This window comes from Esox lucius, chromosome 19 (genome assembly GCF_011004845.1).
Source record: "Esox lucius isolate fEsoLuc1 chromosome 19, fEsoLuc1.pri, whole genome shotgun sequence".
Taxonomy (NCBI): domain Eukaryota; kingdom Metazoa; phylum Chordata; class Actinopteri; order Esociformes; family Esocidae; genus Esox; species Esox lucius.
The window spans coordinates 9,297,383-9,317,649 of NC_047587.1; the positions used below are offsets into that span (position 1 = coordinate 9,297,383).

The 20,267-nt window shown below is 42.9% G+C and overlaps 1 protein-coding gene and 1 non-coding gene across 3 annotated transcripts in view; both read left to right on the forward strand.

The window, feature by feature from the left end:
• Positions 1-2,327: 2,327 nt before the first annotated feature.
• On the forward strand, positions 2,328-2,400 carry trnaf-gaa. The gene has a single exon. It is a non-coding gene; the product is annotated as a tRNA-Phe (tRNA).
• A 5,341-nt stretch (positions 2,401-7,741) lies between these two features.
• Positions 7,742-20,267, forward strand: part of cttnbp2 (cortactin binding protein 2) — a 60,923-nt gene continuing 48,397 nt past the window's right edge. The window contains exons 1-2 of one of the 2 annotated variants that reach the window (XM_020040276.2): positions 7,742-8,202; positions 12,340-12,447. In XM_020040276.2, the coding sequence (XP_019895835.2) occupies positions 8,122-8,202; positions 12,340-12,447 (189 nt within the window). In that variant the 5' untranslated portion in view covers positions 7,742-8,121. The remainder of the gene's footprint in view (positions 8,203-12,339; positions 12,448-20,267) is intronic. The other variant, XM_010902914.4, reaches the window with a different exon arrangement.

The window sequence follows — 20,267 nt, forward strand, 5'->3', positions numbered from 1 at the left end:
CATAGTTCAGTACCTGAGCAAGGCTTATTATGTCAGTCTTCCAGCAACTCTCCAATTCAGAGCAGTTGGGTTAATTGCCTAACTTAACCGTGATGTGCAATCTGAAATACAGTATTCCATTTCCCTGTTACTGATGTTCTAACTTCAGTCAGTCCAACCACTGACCACAAGGTGGGGACACATTAACATAGCACTTTCACAGTGGCCAAATCAAACTATTTACTTAATTAGATCTGAATTTGACAGGTGTACGTAATCTTGTAAGAATGCCTAATTTCCCTCGGAAGAGTTAGGTGTAACATTCACCAACATACTTATTCCAGTCAAATTGTCTAAGATTTCTACAAGCTCAGATGTCAGTAGGGTAAATTATCAATTTGGGATTGAGCCTCAGTCGGTCCCCGCTGATCCCTTTGTTTTGTCTCCTGCTGTTGTATGCCATCTTCTTACTTTATCTGAATCCGGAGGTGTTGGTGCGAAAACATTATTAACTTTACAAGGACAAATTTATAAGAACGACTCACAATAATTATAAGGTTATTATAAGGACTTAAAACAGCCAGTCTTTGCACAGTTTGAAAATGGCACAGAAACAAACAGGTACATGACAGACAATGCCTAATGGTTTGCACATCCATCAGAAACCATGCGTGAGTGTTTGGTTCACCAGAGGGATAAGTATATCTTGATTGCCTGCCGAGGCCTAACAGAGGCTATCACTTCCTGTGTAGGTAGTCCTGTAATTACAAACAAGGGATTAATAGCTTCCTGCATTCTTGAATTCCACCTGACGTCCTATCATAATTATTTCATTACAATCTGATCTGAAACACTCACACATTCAGTTCAAAAAGTTTGGCCTAAAATGCTGAATAGAGCCTTAGAGAGATCTGATGACCTGAATGTATTCTATGGCATTTCTCTCACAACATCATGTAACAATCAGTTAAGCAGAATTTTGTCAGTCTCTTGGACTGACAAAATGATGCTAATGCCTTGCTGTGTACATGATCCTTTGCCTAATGTCACAACCATAAAGTGTTAGTATCTTCCTAGAGCAGGAATCATCAACCCCTAGCCTACGAGGGCTGGAGCCTGCTGGTTTTCTGTTCTACCTCATCGTTAATTGGACCCTCCTGGTGTCTCAGGTCTAAATAAGTGCCTGATTAGACAGTTGCAATGAAAAAATTAGTGGAATTGGCTTTCGAGGGCCAGTGTTGATGAGCCCTGTCTAGAGAATATTTTAATAGACAATGTTGCCTTTATGCCGAGAAAGACTATTGTTATAACAACACACACTTTGCCTCATTCCATGACAAGCAGTGCACACTATGCATCTGTCATGATTGTCAGAAAGGTGATTTTTGTTAAGCTGTTTTTTCTTGTGAACCATTATTTATAAAGGAAGTCTCCTTGAGATAAAATCTATTTTTTAGGAGAGACCTGCTTCAGGCCAAGATTGCAGTCTGTCCAGGGGGTTGGGTGAATTTCAGACCCTATACAAACATAACAGTTTGTCAGTGAAGATCAGCCAACAGCAGTATAGAGTTCACAGTGATATGTCAGGCACTTCTGGTTGGTGATGAACCACAGGGTCGAATGAGACAGAATCAAGACACACAGAATCATATAAATGACGTAACTAGTCAAGGACAGACATGAACACAGTATCAGCCATTTTCTGGCATCCAAGCAAAAACAAGCCTTGTGTTAATAATAAAAGCCTATTTTCAGTAACACTTCTTCAACAGGTTCTCAGTATGACTTAAATGTTCAGCTTTATCCACCCAAAGTCACTTATATTTACATGTTTTGCCATGCTCTATGAAATGTCCTTCCAAGGTGGCAATGACTTTGATATTTATATATGTGTGCGTGTGTGATGAATCTGCATTGGGAATACAATTTAATAGGCTTACTCAGCTAAGAAAAGGGTCAAAATGAAAGGTGACTGCATTTATTTGGAGAGTACAATTGTATAGATATCGTTAATATTACTGGGTTTTATTTTCTAGAATATACAATACAAAGCCGGCTTCGTACTATACACATCGTAAAGATTCAATTTGGAGTTGAAAAAGTACTGTTTCACTGGAAACATCACCCCAATAATTTAAATGAACTCGGTGAACCTATTTAAACTGCTAATCCCAAATCTGATTTATCGCTGTCAAAACGGTAAACCACGCCCACTTGATACTTTTGGATTGCTGGCGCAAAGGCTAGATCAAAGTATTATAATCAGTATTTTACCACAACACCGTTAAATAATTAGGATAAATTAATTAGACGAAATAGTCAGTTAGCCAATTACATACTTCCGCAGAGCCGAAATAGCTCAGTTGGGAGAGCGTTAGACTGAAGATCTAAAGGTCCCTGGTTCGATCCCGGGTTTCGGCAGTCCTTTTAGGTTGAATAGAAGGACCAGCCGCAAGCGAATCAGGACTCGTAAGGTGAAAGCTCTCTTTCGTTCTGAACCAGTCTTCCTGTTATTGTGGCAGCTGGCAGTTGTCTTCAGTTCGAAACGGTTTACTGCGTCTTTTGCAAACCGAAAAATTGCTTTGGCTGCTAAGGTTCTAATTTTACTCAGTTCCAAAACCGACCACTAGGGGACCACACATTACCACAGAGCTTTGTCAGTGGCCTTGAGATCTGAGAGGGTTTGACAGGTGTTGGAAATCTTATAATAACTCCACCTTGGCCTTGTATAAGGTAGGTGTAAGATTTACCATCATACTTATTCTAATCAAATCATCTCAGATCTTCACCTGTGCCTAGTGTAAGTGGTTTAAGCGTCAGTTTGGGATTGGGTTTCCATCTGTCACTGTTAAACTAGTTGATGAGTATACTGTACAACTGTTTAATTAAACCTATCTCCTTAAGACTGAGACAATTCTTAAGTGTTTACACTTCAAGCAGACATCTCACTTGATTGTTTTGTTTAACAGATGGATCCCTTGATGTGAAAGTTATAGACCTACTGTCATTACAAACATTAGTTTAATGGCTGGTAGGCTGTCTGAAGTCTGTCTTGGATTCCACCTGACATTCGTCATGAAAACAATTCTTTCATAGTGAACTGATCTTTTTTTAGGAAAAGCTGAATGGAGGCACTGAAAAATCTTTTTTTCACATGACATTCAACGAGCTCAGCCAAACAGGATCGTGTACATTCTTTGTTTCTTGATCTGACACAGTTGGAATTCAAACCCTATCCATGTGCATGTTCCCATGCTTAATCAATGCTATCCATTAAAGAGATGGTACATTGTTTATAAATGCAGACCAAAATGACTAACGGAGCATTAACAATATTTCTGTTTTAAATTTGTAAACACAGATCCTCTTATGATGCTTATGATGATGATTATCCTGTTAGAATAGATGTAAATGTAACAGACACACGTATTTGAATCAAGGTGATTAAAATACGTTAAACATGTGAGATGTTGTCTTGGTTTAACGACAAAGTATCTCAAATCACTAAGTACAGATTTATTTTTTAGCATAATATCCTGTCATGATTGTCAGACCATGTATGGCTGTATTCACTTGACAAGCTAGCAAAATGGCAGACCCATTTCACATAAATGTGAACCCTTCATTATATATGTTAATACCAACACCATTATTATAAATAAAATGAATACAGCCATACATGGTCTGACAATCATGAAAGAAGCATGGTACATAGTGTTCTTTACATGTCAATCAATGAGAAAATCATTTATCTTGTTTTAACAACATACTGTCTCATTATTACAAAATAACTTTATTATTACAGGAAAGCAATGTCATACATTCAACAAAAGGGTCTGCCAAAAAAATACAAAATTAACCACTTATAAAGTATGACATTAAACCAGGTTTGTTTTACTAATAACTAATAACTAATTCCACTCATAGGGGTTAAATGCCTGGTGCTTTTATGTAGCTACAGTAGCCTTCCTATTCCATACCAAACGTCTCATTATGAAAGTGTTATCATGATCTATTACAAGTTCTGTAAATGCAAACCAAGTCTACCATTGCCGAACACATAAAGCTGGACAAAAAAGTAATCAAACTATTAATTTGCTCTATCATCTTTAACAAACACGTTACATTTACAGATTGTGTTTATGAGCTTTGTTAAAGCCCATGCCTGGTGTTAAAATCATAAACAATTCTGTCTGACATAGACTTAAGTTGGGAACCATCTATAAACCAAGAGTGTTTCTCTGTTTGACGTTCCGAGTCAGTTTTAGGATCATGACCCGGGGCTGGGAATCGCTTTGTAAACATAAGTGGATGGTTTGGAGGGGGTCAGGTAACCCTTCTCGTTCCTCCCCACCCCATACTTGCCATTGTGCATACTTTGCGTTTTCTGCACCTCGTTCTTAGTCTGCCCAATGCTCTGAGTGTTTTCTCTCAGACTGCCCTGAATGTTGTTCTCTGTCAGTCTAACAAAATTATCAGTTAGACTTTACATTTGGTCATAAAATGTACCAAGCAGTTGATTTGCTGTGATATGTAATATGATGTGAGACACATTTATTAACTAAATATGGCGACCGACATACTTCGCAGTGCCGCCGAGAAAAGCAACCCTGACCACAATGACCACTATCGGATGGTTTCACTCTCGTGTGGTTTATTTCAGTCTGAACAGACAGACACTGTGGCTTCAACACCTGCTCTTCCAGCTCTTCAGATGGAAGACGTTTGCCCAATATTTTTGAGATGGCCTGGGTGATGGTGGATAAGAAGAGAGGAAAGAGAGGACAAGGAGACAGCAGTGATTTTTGTTCAGCGTTGCTGACAGAAAAGAGAAAGAGGTCTTTTTCAGCCATTGGCAGCGATTCAGGAAAATCAGGAAGAGACACAGTTCCGTCCCTTTCACTTCTCCCCCTCTCCCCAAACCACCTCTCCCCAAACCCCCTTTCCGCCATATCTTTCTGTTGGTCACTGGAGTCACTGTCAGGACCCTCTGTGTTTCCCTATTTGAAGCTCTCGCCAGGACATGGATCTATACGGAGTCGTTTTTTCTAGTCTGTCGAGAGGGTCAGGAGTACACTGGTCCCACTGATGGCTGCCTGGCTGCCCAGTACACCGCCCCCCCCCACACTTTCACGTCACCAACAGGAAACCATTGTGCCCGCTGTGCGTCCGTACAATGAGGGGAGTCACTGTGTGCCAAGTTCCCCAGAGGGCTGGGCTAGGGTTGGGGGGGGGGGCGGCGGCATGTAGCCTACCCTCAAGCCAGATCCCTATAGTCGGTCTCATCTATCACTGTCTGACTGTCCGGCCCTCACCTCTCTGGTTACAGAAGCCACTCTATCCATCCCTCTGCCCCTCACCCACTCTCTCCCTCACACCCCCAGGATAGACACTTGGTGCAATGTGTGGTAGGAGCAGATCTAGAGGGGACTCCCAGGTGGTGTAACTTCCGTTGCAACAAGCGGACCACTGGCTTGCAACTTGACTGTGCTGCAAGCTGATTAGCGGCTGGGAAGACTTAAGGGCAATAAGAAGTGGCAAGCCTCACCCCGGGGGCGAATTGTTCTGCACCACATTGCATGAGCATCGCATTGGATTTCATTACAGTAGCATTCTCAGGCTTCTGCTGCAGCACACAGACGTATGCCAGTCCGACCAGGACCTTATGTAATTTGATCAGCCTGCTGAACGGAAAGTCAGTCAGGCCGAACCCTCCCAAACACCCTGTTCAGTTTAGAGTGCATTACCTTTGACTGTAGTTGTCGGATTTCTTTTGATTGGAGGCAGAATGACAGATTTTTCACCTTGCCGCCTCTGGGATTTGATTTGTCAACCTTTTGGTTACTGGTCAGATGCAGTATCCCCATGTGATCTTGTCACTAGGCTATCTGGGGCCCTATTTAGGCCACTCTAAACTAAATAGTGTGCCATTCACAATGCAGATCAGGTCTTGCCTGGGAACTCTGGTTGGACGATTAGCCTAAACATAATTAGCCAGTTTTGGCCCGGGGTCGGCATTCAATTAGGCCGGGTGAGCAGGAACAGTAGCTCCCTTCAATGGTTTAAAAATAGCTGTGAGTGTGTGGCAGCACCTCTGGGGTTCACAACACACACACAGTCAGATACTGTCAGAGGGTAGCAGTCAGGATAACAGTCAGGATAACAGTCAGGGTAACAGTCAGGGTAACAGTCAGGGTAACAGTCAGGATAGCAGTCAGGATAGCAGTCAGGGTAACAGTCAGCGTAACAGTCAGTCACATAGTGTCAGAGAGTAACAGTTAGGAACAAACACCAATCGTTCAACACTAACTTCAACTTCCTCTGTCCCGCCAATAAATTAGAGATACCATAACGGTTGAACTTAGGGAAGAAACTAGGCAAAATAATTTTGGGCTATAAGTATCCCATGTGGAATCTAATGGGTGAGGAAACTAACACCTTAATAATTTGTGTGGAGGTTTTGTTGACTGGCATTCAGACCAACCTCTTTTTTTAATCCTTATTAACATATTATACAAGTTGATAAATTTTCATATACAGCAATGATCTGTGGAGGAATTACGGTTAACCGCCTTGCTCAGAGACAGAATAACAGAATGTTCACCTTGCTGGTTTATAGATCGCATCTAGCAAACGTTGGGTTACTGGACAGATGCTCTGAGCAGACATTGCCTGTGGTCCCCTCAAATAAACAGTCCCTCAATCTACTAACACTCTGACTTTCAGCACCATGATGGTGGAAGGGATGGAAAAGATGATCTCTGATGGAAAGATGATCTCCGATGGAAAAGATGATCTCCGATGGAAAAGATGATCTCCGCGGATGGAAAAGATGATCACCTCGCCAGTGATATCCAGTGATCTGCAGCAGATTTAAACGTGAGTTTTAGGACTGTAATAAAAGAATAGGTAGACTAGCTAGGCCATATTTGTGTAAGAACCAAAGGCCATGGGGAATTTGTGTTGGAAATTGGACGTTCAGCTGATTGTAGCTCAAAGCCAGAGCAGCTGTCCACTTTGATTGGTCCCAAGATAATACACGTACTCTTTTAGACACGGAACAACCGTGTCATACTTTCAGACATAACATAGTGTAAGTGAGAAAGTCAGTGGAATAAAAGGATGCGGAAGACCAAGTGTGATATCATCAAGGTACGGTTTCAAACAGTCATAAACACAAGCGACTGTCAGTCATTATTAAACTGCTACATCATAGGAATGCGATGGCTGCTATATCCCGTATTTGACCCAAATAACGTAGGCCTATCATTGACCCCGTTATGCACGCAATAACTGTGCTGCTGGGATCAAAGAGTTAATCCAATTTGGCACATTTGGAAGCTACGGTAATATTCATACTAATATCAAAGATGATTATCTGTGGGAGCAGGAGAGCTTTTATTGACAACGCGCAATTACATAGTGAATAACATTTCCGTGACATTTGACCTATCCATCCAAACAGGCACCTTTCTAAGCCACATATTTACATGCATATGAGCCATTGCTCTGCGCTTTCTGGGACGCTAACATAAGCTAGTTCGCGCAAATACAACACAAACACGTAGCCTGCGATGTGTCCCAACCGTGTGGTTTGGTAAACATTTGCCGACTAAACTGCACCATATATGACAGAGGTGATCGTCGCACTGTAGCTCCCATGTCACATACAACTATCATTTTCCTATTTAAAAAGAATCCCCAAATCAACCCATATTCAGACAGTGTTGCATTGTTGTGCAGTTGCGCTTTGACGCCTAGACATGAATAAGACACACACTTTGCAACATTTGTGCGCCACAAAGGCTGTCACTTCTTTTAGAGACACCTCGCGGCGTACACCTAAGAACGCACGAGAGGAATCGCATCTGGAGTAGCCTACTACGATTTCGGTCCACCGCGACTGCACCGCCCAATTTTCCCCCTCAACCAACCTGCGCGCTAGATCGAAACGCCAGGGTCCGGTCTAGCCTAGACTACCTCGTACGCGGAGTCTCATTCTCTGTCTTCTGTTTTTGCTATTTGAACCTAGCAGGATATGTGAAATTTACATTCAGCAGCGTAATAGTTAAAGCGGTACCGAATGCGTTGTTTTATGTTCTGTGTGGTGTCCTCACTCCAGCAGACCGCTACAGTAGGAAGATGGCGTCGGAGGGAGCGAGCGGGGAGCAGCCGCCTCCGATACAAACACTGGCAACCACAGTGCTTGGAAGTGTCGAAGCGGTAAGACCTTTTATTACTATAGCCTAGCCAGTTGTGTATGTGTACGTCTTTGCTTAAGGTATAGCCTATTCGTTTCCAACTAAATGCACGAAAATAAGGAATAAAGAAAGACGTATTTTCTCAAAGGGGTATTTCTTCTAAATCTTGAAACAACATAAATATATTATTGTGACAGTGTGGCGAGCAGCGAAACAAGGGTTCTTGAAATTGTGTACACACACTACACATAAAGCCTACGATGTCACAGGATTCTTAAGGAAATTGAAATGCTAAAGCAAAGGATTTTTATTAACCCTCTGTTATCTTACCACAAATTATAGCTCGGACGATGTTGGCTACGGCTGATGTCAGGAAGCGTAGTTAAAGCACTGATTTGCCGTGTTATTATAAATGTAACAATATTGTCACAACGGTTACTACGACAGTGTCTATACGTACTTAAACTTGAAACCCAACAGGCTTTATGTTTGCGCTGTTTTAGACCGGGATGTAGGATAGTCGTCTAAATAGGCTACGAGATATTGAGATGGTTGTTCATTTCACAATTTTGCCTTTTTTCTCGGTATATCAAAGCTCGAAGTTGAAACTAGATATATGTACGGTTCGGTTTTACTCTGTTTCTGTGATGCTTTGATGTAAATATATATTTTCCTCAGATGTAGCAGCGCGCTTGTAAAATAGGTTAAAGAAGAAGGCCCTGATACAAGATATAGTCTAAATCTGAACCACGAACCAAAGCTCTACAACCTTACACCAGCAGCTCTTGTGTCAGTACAAAGCATTGCTTATTTGCTGTAAATAATATTGATAATACAGCCTTGTCTGTAGGCTTACTAACTACATTTTTACTCATCACCAATACAGCCATTTTAAACAGGATGAGGAAAATATCTGTTTTACCCACAGCCACCCGGCTAATCAGGCTCCGTTGCACTTGTTTACGCTCATCTAACTGGGAGTTCTCACACTGGTCCTATATTTCGCAGGTTGCAACATATGTGCCAGGGTACCGGCTTGCTACCCCCTCTGTGCAAATTAATCAATGTTTTGCCCCACGAGGGGGGGCCGTGGAACCCTTCCCTGGTTCTGATATGCTTGGGTGGTTCCATGTGCTCTGTTCAGTTTGACCGTGGATCTCTATCTACCAGGCGTTCAGTTCATGCGGGATGGCCACTGGGCTGGGCCGTCTCCTATTACTTTGAATCCTGACCACTCCTATTCTGAGATGTCGAGTTTGTAATGTATTCACATATTCATTTAGGTCACCTTTTGAGGTTCAAAGGCTACTATAAATATGGACTTCTTGACTGGCGGATCCCATGGGATGAGTGCAGCGAACCAGGCGGGTAGCTATCAAAACACGAGGAAGCAAGTAGAGGTGGGTGGTTGTAGAAGAAAAAGAAAAGAAACGCAAGAGATAGAAAGGAAGGAAGGAAGGAAAGAGGGCACAGAGATAGACGAGTGAGAGAAGGTGAGGGGGCGGGAGTATGTTCACTGGAGACGTTTCTATATTGGTCCTAATTTCAGTGACTCAGCTGACATAGCTCAGAGTACCGTGTCAGCCAAGCCAGCCTGCCCAGAGCCACCGAGCGCGCTCAGTGCACACCGGACTCCTTCCTCACTTTAACGGCCCGGAGCCTAGTTTACATTTATTGTTCATTGGAACAGGTGCCTTGAAGACAGCCCGCTGCAGCGCAGCAACCGGCCGTCCTGCGTGTATCTCTGTCTCTCACAAGTTGCCCCATCATATGCAGGCCAAGCTGGCCTGTCTTTGGAGGGCTTCTGTTTCTGTTCCCCCATGCATGCCATAGTTAAATAAAGCTCTTTGCATACTCACGCAAGACCATCTTTTGTTTGCCCTCGACGGGGGAGTTTCTCTTGTGAAGGGTCCTCGAGGGGGCAGTCCAGCTTGGTTTAGAGAGGGGTCAGAGGTTGAGGAATGGTGGCGGTGATGGGGTCTTACTGGTCACATCCCCCCCAATTCGAACCATAGCACTAGTTAGGGTGCCAAACATTTTTACAAGGTGTTTGTAGATGATGTGAATTTGGTCACCGTCCTATCCTATCCATGACTGTAATAACTGACTAGCTCGTCACACGTTACACAAGGGGACGATACGCTCCAACGGAACAGCGATTCTGAGTATGTATGTTACAAATGTTATATTATTATGGACCCGCACCAAGTAGCGTTATCATATCAAACAGTCTGATATGCTTGAGGCCTTTTTTTCAGGGCTGTCTTTCTTCAGTGTTTTTCAACAAGAAGTGACACAGGTCTGATGAACTCAAGTACAACTCAAGTGCTAAGGCCTTGAACACTGTCCAGCACTAGCTGATGCCCTTTGCACATGGCACGGCTGAGTTTTAAATTGCCCTTTTGTTCCTGTATAGTGTCCCATAACCCATAGGGCTCTGATAGAAAGCAGTGCATGGTAGATAAGAGTTGCGATTTGGAATATAACTCATGGAACTAACGATTGTTTGACTCACCTGCTCACTGTGCAGAAATGCAGGCGTCAGAAATGCCAACCAGACTGACTTTGGTTGGGCTGGTGACATGCAAGCCTTGCATGACCTCCCGTTGCCAATTCTCCTAATGGCTAACTGGCAGCACAATGCAGGGGAACTGCTGTGTGGGGTTGGACGTCGCTCTGAATGCTTGAAATGGAGTGAATCAATCGCTGGATTCTTTACTGTTAACCCTGTCCTAGCTGGCTTGGTGCTGTTTTAATTGAAACTTAATGCCAAGTATTTCAAAGTCTTCAATCTCAAGTGTAACTTTGTCTAGCTCTTTATCCAGTGTAAATACTTCGCAAAGCTATATTTAAACCCCTAGGCCTGGGATTTAGCAAGAAGTTGTCGTACCGTTATCTCAAGCCCTAAGACTGTCTTGTAATTAGGACAGACATAGTTATTCAAAGTCCCAGTATTTGGGGGGACTCTGAACTTGTACCAGCCTGCTGAATGATCGGACTGGTTGGTTCTATTAGTCTTGCGGGATCAATGATGAAAACTGAGAAATCTTGGCAGGTATTCAAACATATGTTAGTAAATCACATATGAGTGGCAGGGTGACTGAATGTTGCCAGACTGAGCAGGTACAGATACATTTGTGTATGTGCAGATAGAATATAACACTTCTGACAAAAGAAAGGAAGCCACCCCCCCCCCCCCCAGTTGGCATTAGGTTTTATTAAAGAAATTGCTGTGCAAAATGGAAAGCTCCTCAGAATAAAATAAAAATGTTGCCACAAGACAGGCTTTGTACAGATGCTCTCTACTAGTTTGCCAATTTACTTTCTTTTATATATGATTTTATCTCAGCATTTCCAATATTATCTGTGTGCTTTCCTGCATGTGAGGGTGCATGATTTTCATTGTGTAGCATAGTGGATTAATAGGAAATAAATGTTTTACCTAAAGTTGGAAAATTAGGCCTTGTCTTATCATTACATTACATTTAGTTCTCAGTCTGTCAGCTAGCAGTCAAAGCAACCATTTTGTCAATAATAGAAAATGGACCAACCAGCCATGTTCAATGTCCATGCTCCTCACCAGTATGGTAAACCATTGGAACAATGTAAAGCCTGGACATTGTTGGTTTGAGGAATGGAAGTGTATTTTAGGGGCAGTTTGAAAGGATGGAAAAGCTTTTAATTGGTTGAAAAAGCCATAGAATCTGAAATTGGTCTTGAGTGGTCACTCACATTTACTGTCAACCGTCTCATTCTCTACGTCCTACTCGTGGGTTCAGCTGGTCAAATCAGTGTTTAATGATGTGGCTAAATGTAATTGGACCTCAAGGTACAACCAGACATTTAGCAAAATAAGAACAAGCCTTAATTAGACCCATCTGATGCCATTGGGATTAATTTTGTGTTTGTCAGAAAACTAATTTTATTAGTTTGCATGTTGGTATTCTTCTTTACCCTCAAAGTATCTGATTTACTGATACATGTAATGAAAACATGCATACATATGAGTGTTTCGTAAAAACAGAGTTTATTATTGTAGCAAGAGATACATAAGTAACCCGGCTATATTAAAAGTGTTTCTTTATATCTTTCTTTGTTAATGGTAAGGTTTATAGGTAGTAATTACGTGTTCTTCTTTGTGTGTGTCTGTGTGTTGCAGAAATGTGAGTTTAACATGGATAATCTGAGCAAACCGGAGCTCCTGACGCTACTGAGCATCATGGAGGGAGAGCTGGAGGCCCGGGACCTGGTTATTGAAGCCTTGAGGGTAAGAAGCCTTGAAAAATCCTACTTTTACCAATTCAAATCTTAACCTTACCCTAACCTTAACCACAACCTAACTCTAACCGTAACCTCAATAACATGACATTCAACAAATGTAATGCCTAATGGCCCCAAACCTATACCCGGTAACACCTAATCCACCCCCCCCCCCAACTTGCATCATGTGTTGTCTTGCTGAATAGATAGGTGAACCAGCAACATCGAGTGTTTACTTCTGTCTAGTAATGATGACGGATAACTTCATCACGATCATCATCAAGCCCCAGAGCAGTCAACCATAACCTTCCTTTGGTTGTTTTGATCACTAGCCATGGTTACTAATACTGAGTTAGCTACAGTTACTAGCCATCATTATTAATACTAAGGTAGTTACAGTCACTAGCCAGCTTTACCAATACTGAGGCTACTAATAATAAGTTAGCAACAGTCACTACCCATGGTTACTAATACTGAGGTAGCTAGTCACTAGCCAGCTTTACTACTAGTGAAGTAGCTACAGTCGCCAGTCATCATTACTAATACTAAGTTAGGGACACTCACTAGCCAGGTCTGCTAATACAGAGGTAGCTACAGTTACTAGCCATGGTTAGTAATACTGAGGTAGCTACAGTTACTGGCTTACTAGCTATGGTTAGTAATACTGAGGTAGCTACAGATACTAGCCTATTAGCCATGGTTTGTAATACTGAGGTAGCTACAGTCACTAGTCATGGTTACTAATACTTAGGTTGCTATAGTTACCAGCCATGGTGAGTCATACTGAGGTAGCTAGATTCACTAGCCATGATTCCTAAGACTTACGTTGCTACAGTTACTAGCCATGGTTTGTAATACTGCGGTAGCTACAGTTACTGGCCTACTAGCCATGGATAGTAATACTGAGGTAGCTACTGTCACTAGCCTGGTTTACTAATACTGTGGTTGCTGATGATACTGTTGTATAGACCACCTTGACTGAAATCAATCTGGTGTGGCTGCCCAGTGGCATTCCTTGGTTGTAGGAGACTCAGACTTGACAGTGCCTACAGCTGAGTGTGCTGTTTTAACCCACTATGCTGTAGTAAACCTGTAATGATTGTTGAGCTAAGCAGAACAGCTTGGCAGGACACTTCTCGTTCTTCATGTGGATCTGGTCATGCAGGCAAGCTAGTGACCTGATCCACATGAAGTATACAGTATGTGGACGTATGATCCTCAACAGTAGGGGCTCACAACATTTATACCCCCAGGGGCCCCTGGAAATGTTCATGTTTAAAAAAGTATTTCCTTTAATGAGTTAGCCTATTTTAAACACAGTTTAAGTTGTGTTTGATGTACTTAGGAATTTTGTTTTTAAACTCATTTCCTGCTCTTATACATAGTTTAACAACATTCAGGACGTGTTTTAGTTTATTTAGGGATACTAATGATGGACCTGATTTACCCAGATGTGACCTGATATGTTTTGATCATTTATTTGAAGGCTACATTGTATTGAAGATCTTTGCTTCCTGCAGAAAGAGATTAGCTAGTGACAAGATGAAGATGAAGTTATGGGGGTGGCTGAGAATCAGGGTCTAGGATTGATGATCTGGTTTAAGAGGAGGTTTTAGGATGGCTCCGTTTGAGGTTCTACAATGGATGATGTGGTTAAAGTGGAGGTTATGGTGATGGCTGAGAATGAGAATGAGTTTCTACAATGGATGATGTAGTTAAACTGGAGGTAGACAAGGTGATTCTTTTTAAGTTGTTTTCTTATGTCGAGGTTGCTAGCTGTCCTCCTCAGGGGCTAAGTGCCAAGTTATTTTTGTGAGAAGAACCTTTTAGGCCTCTCCTTCTCCCTGTTGAATTTAGGTCAGAATTAGCACCGCCGTGTTTTGCTTGGTGCTCCAGTTTGAGCTGTCCTGTCCTCTTAAACTTTTTAATAGGCTAATGTGGGATAGTTGTGGGACCAAGTGTGTTGACAGGATAGAGGCCAATATGTCTGTAAAGTGACGATTTAGCAACACTGACCGTGTAATATTCATGACACTAGAGCAAATTCTATTAAAATTTGAAATTCATCAGCTTTCATTAAATATGATTGGTAGATATTACAGAGTTTCTTTGATGTTTCAGTCCTGGCTGCGCTTGGTTCTGATCTACACCACACACATCTATAGTTTCCCCCAGCTAGTGTCCCTGCTGGCTCCCAGCACATCTCTGATGAAAGATTAAAACCCTCTTTACAGCCGTGACGAGTGTTGGGGGAGGGGGGCGAAGAAACAGAGGGCCTTTTTACATTCAATAGAAATATTGAAACAACCATATAGAACGCATGCAGTACCTAAATGTTCCAATTCATGTTAGCGCCTTGCCTTTTGCCGTGACCGTGGTGACGGAAAATTGTATTTGTCTGCAGCTAAGATTGACCGTGAAATCCCAGTACTTGTCATAGTGAACATGCCAGGTCTAATGTGGCTGGTAGACAGAGGCTAAAAGGGTCCATGTCACAAACAATGTTTCTTCTGAACCACATTACACTGCTTAATAATGCAAAATAAACATGTTTACACTGTTGAGTAATGGGTCATCGCACAAACAAGCTCTGTGCACTTTACACAGTTAATGTTAGGTGGCAATATGTTTCACTATTGCTGGAGCTGTGGACTAGGAGTCCTCCTTAAAACAAGTGGCCCAGCCCGTATCCCCGGCCCACAACACAGGGGCTAACAATGCTTGTTCGAAGCAAAACTGAGCTGGGATCTGCAATAAATAGCAATGGAGAGTGGACATTCATTTTGTTATTCAATTTAATTGACCTGACATTCTTCTATGAATCCGGCCTAGGTGTGCCTGTACAATTTTAGGTTGAATATCCAGTCGGTACGTGAGTTCAGGATGAATGTCCAGTCGGTACGCGAGTTCAGGACGAATGTCCACTCGGTACGCAAGTTCAGGATGAATGTCCACTCCTTACGCGAGTTCAGGATGAATGTCCACTTGGTACGCGAGTTCAGGATGAATGTCCACTTGGTACGCGAGTTCAGGATGAATGTCCACTCGGTACGCGAGTTCAGGATGAATATCCACTTGGTACGCGAGTTCAGGATGAATGTCCACTCGGTACGCAAGTTCAGGATGAATGTCCACTCGGTACATGAGTTCAGGATGAATGTCTACTCGGTACGCGAGTTCAGGATGAATATCCATTCGGTACACACGTTTAGGATGCGCTGATCCAAGATGTGGGTATTTGGGAATATCTCTTTTTGCATCCCCTGTCTCTGTCTCCAGTGTAACACATCATAATAGCTGAATTGACATCACTTTCTTCTGTGTTTTTGATACTCAGTGGCCAATTTATTAGCTGAACAAAAACGTATGTCTCCTAAAGACAGACTCACATGGTTATAGCTTACTATATAAAGCAGACAGCAAGGTATCAGGGTAATTACTTACTGTTAAGTGATACAATGGTCCAGGCACGCAATTTCCTGTACCTCAGACGTGTCACCCTCTGGGGTTTTTCACACATAGCAGTCAGTCCTATGGGAGGAAACTGCTCAGTGATGAGAGATGTTGAGGGAGAATGGCAAGAATCAGCTGATGGCACTTCAGAACATACAATTTAGCTGTTTGCTCCGTCCCTGGGATGTCGCTTTGAACAAGTGTTAAAGTAGCAAACGTTAGAAAAACATTGCCTGGTCCGACAAATTCTGGATCAGTTTGTTTATGCCGCGTTTCCACTGGTGCCAAACACTGGTGTTTTACCCTAAAGTCCAGATTTCTTTCTGTTTCCACTGACACGGGCCAGTCGCCCACTAGGCCATGGCCGAGTAGCCCGGCTCTCACTTGGTGCCAAGCCCCGGAATTTAGGATTTAGGGGGTTTGCGGATTGACGCGTTAAGTGCTGTGAAAACGCGGCATGTTGTTATTTTCGAATGGCGATGTGCATCGTTTGCTTTTGGCTTCTTGTAATGGTTTTCATCCGATCTAACATACAGATCCTGGATAAAATAAAGAAAATAAAGCAACACTACAGGGAAGTAAAGACGGAAAGAGTAACCCTACGTGCACACTGTCCGCTCGCTCTATATGCAAATCGCTCAATCTCTGGCGAGCTGTTGTTGAGCCGAACCTAGCGTGCACACTGCCCGTTTGGGCAGGGCGTGTCTTCCTAATCTATGGCAGCGACAGCCAGTCCACCAGTATAGGGGAAACATAAAAAGTATTTTGTATTTGCGAGACTCCACTACTAAAAATGTTTTACGACGATGATTTGTCAATGTTAAAATAGACATTTACTTCTTTTTAAACGCAGTATTGGAAACAAACTTAGCATGGCGTTATTGATTATTTTAATACCAGAAAAGTATCTCCTTTTATTTTTCGTAACCGGAAAACCCATGTGAGCCCCTTCTTAAGTGTATAGTGGAAACAGAAAAGTCTGGAGCCAACATTAGCATAAATCACCTGTGTAGCCCTGGTACCGGGGTAAAGCATCCGTGGAAACGCGGCATTAAGTAGTCTGCACAGTCCCTAGACCTCAACCAGAAAGAGCATCGTTGGCATGTGATGTAATGGACAGTTTCGCAGCCTTTATTTACCGCCGTCCAGTCTTCAGTGACTAACTATGCCAAAAAATCAGCGTGGGCCAACGTCCTTCTGGAACATTTCAGAAACCCTGTGGAATCTATGAACTGAATAATTCAGGCCATTCTGTAGGCAAAGAGGTCCTATTCGCTGCAAGATTAGCCCCATTGCCTGGAAACAGTCCTCACCTATTTCATCCCAAGACTCACTTTTAACAGTTAAATGGTTGATGTTACGCAGCTAGCCCGCTAGCAACATGGTTCATGTCACAAACCTGATATCGATCCACAATCAATGGCTCAAAGGGAACAAGGCATGAGCTTTTCAAGTTTACACCTACAGTTAATATTGGAAAAGCTCTGGAATATCCCACATTTTTACAATTGAGAATAGCCTAAGAAAGAAAAAGGGGAAGAGAAAGCAGAAAAGTAATATAAAACCATTAAAAAAACAATGAAGGATGGAGACATTGAGGGGCCAAAATTGGGAGAGGTGAAGGAAGAGAGATACTTTATACTGCGGTTGAAGGAGAGAGCAAAGGAGACGCAGGAAGAAAAAGAGGATACAGTAGAGGGATAGAGGGGCCCACATCCTCAGTGTGTCAAAGAGGATTAGGCTAACAAAACCCCTCAAATTGCCGGAACGACCACTGTCGTAAAAATAATGTCACCTGGAGACCGGTTGGTTGCAGGCTAGAGCCATCCACACCAGACTGAACAACAAGTGTCCTGTCATCTTCCAAACCCACCACGCTACATAACAAAACACCAGATGCTCCCAAGCCTTCGCCCACTGTCCCTAACATCACCACACATTTCACACAAGCCTTGGAAATTTGGGCAAGACATACCACTGTGTGACGGGCTGTTTGGCACGATTTAGACATTTGTTTGGACCGTTTGGGCGTTATTAAGAGGCTTGGATGGCGGCGATTAATTAGCGTGTGGCTAAAGCTGGCTGAGCCAGGGTATCAGGTTACATCCCGGAGAATACAAGGGGCCGTAAGCACATTAGCCATACAAGAACAGTCACATGGCGAGGTTCAACTGCAGAGCTCTTTATTCTTACCCTGACTGAGTCTGCCGATCATCAGCTGTCATCATCACAACCAGGTTTTGTCCAAAATTACAGTTGAAAATAAACAATTGTTACAGCTCAGTCAAACACTTGATCTAAGACTGGAAAGGCAATGCATTTTTTGTCAACCCTGTTTTCAAAAAGGTTTGGACGCTGTGTAAAATGTAAAGAAAAACTGAATGCAATGATGTGCAAATAATTTAAACCATATATTCAATATAAAATAGTACAAAGAAACATATAAAATGTTGAAACTGAGAAACGTTATTGTTTCTTTTAATATATATGCCCACTTTGAATTTGATGCCAGCAACACATTTAAAAAAAGCTGGGACAGAGGCAACAAAAGACTGGAAAAGTTGTGTAATGTTGAAACAAAACCTGGTGGAACATCACACAACTAATTAGGTTAATTGGCAACAGGTCAGTAACATGATCAGGTCTAAAAAGGGCATCCAAGAGAGGAGTCTTTTATATGTAAAGATGGGTAGGGTTTCACCACTCTGTGAAAGACAGCGTGGGCAAATAGGGTGACAATTTAAGAATAATGTTTCTCAACATAAAATTGCAAAGGGTTTGGGGATCTCCTCATCTACAGTACATAATATCATTAAAAGGCTCAGAGAATCCTGAGAAATCTTTGTACGCAAGGTCAAGGCCGAAAACCAATATTGGATGTCTATGATCTTCGTGCCCTCAGGTTGAACTGCATTAACAACAGGCACTATTCTCTAGTGGAAATCACTGCATGGGCTCAGGAACACTTCTGAAAACCATTGTCTGTAAACACAATACATCGCTGCATCCACAAATGCAAGTTAAAACTCTACCATGCAAAGAAGAAACCAGTGTCCCAACTTTTTTGGAAACGGGGTTTCCTTTGTTGAAGAGAAGAGCAAAAATCTGCCACCGGCTGGGCTTCTCAACCAGTGACTGAAAGCCATGTTAATCCAGCCCCCTGGACGGCTTCACCAACCAGTAACGTCTAGGTAGGTGAAAGCTCAAACCAGTGTATTGACCAAGGATGCACTGAACTGGCTGCCTTTTCAAACCAGCCACAGCTGGTCCAGCAGCCTCAGCATGTATACCCTCCACCCACTGGTGTCGTTCTGCTGGTTCCTGGACAGGTATGTTCCCAACATCAGAGCTACATGTGACATTGGCCCCCTTTTCTCTGAGACATTATGTAGTCAGCTTGTATGTATACCAGGATACCCCAACTACCACGGTTTCTTGTGTCACGTTTCAAACCATCTATGCTATTTCTGGCATGGCTTGGTTCAGGGAATCTTTTCCACATTTTCTCTCTCTCCCCCCTCCCTCCCTCCCTCCCTCCCTCTCTCGCTGGTCAAACTGGGCGTTTGCTTAGTTGGTTTAACCCTCTCCTCCCGCTCCAGCACGCATTATTATCCAACCACTTGACTTGTCAGTCTGCATAGCAACCGAACCCCCTCCTGCATGGCAACAGAGCTCTTGTATAGCTTTTTGGGTCGTGTTACACCCCCCCCCCCACCCCCCCCCCCCCCCGACTGGCATGGCCTCTTCTAATCGTAAAAAAGCTTTTGAGTAGCCCGGTACTAACCACCACCATCACCGCTGCTACATCAAAGGAACGTGGTATCAATTGTCACTCAGCATCTCTTACTCCTCCTAACTCTGGGGAAGGATTTAAAGCCCCGTCAGTGTGAGAAACAGGTTAGTCGCTGGAGAGAATGGAGTCACATTTTGAGGGCTTACGCCCCCCATTTGTCTGTGTGATACCCCTGTATCTGTCTGTAACAGAGTTCCTTAGCAGCGGAGGAGTCTGTCTCTTCATTCCAGTAGCGGCAAGTGTAGCTCTGTCTCTTTCTCACCATCTCTGTCTTTCTATCTATCTGTCACTCTTTCTCTCACTATGTCTCTATTTTTCTCTCTCTTTCTATCTCTGTCTCTCCCTCACCTCTCTTTCTCCCTCCCTCTTTTTAATGACTCTGTACCTTTATCTCCAGCTCCGGTTGCTTCCACGTGTTCTCATCCGTCTCTGTGTGGTGATTGGCTGCCATAAATTGTCTCATGGATGACGGGCAGCAGGCCTGTCTAATGTGCTTTGAGTGTAAGCTGTCACTTTATAAAGCTTCTTTTTGGGGGGTCGTGCTATTTGCTGCGATCACCTAGATGAAATGGGAGAACAAA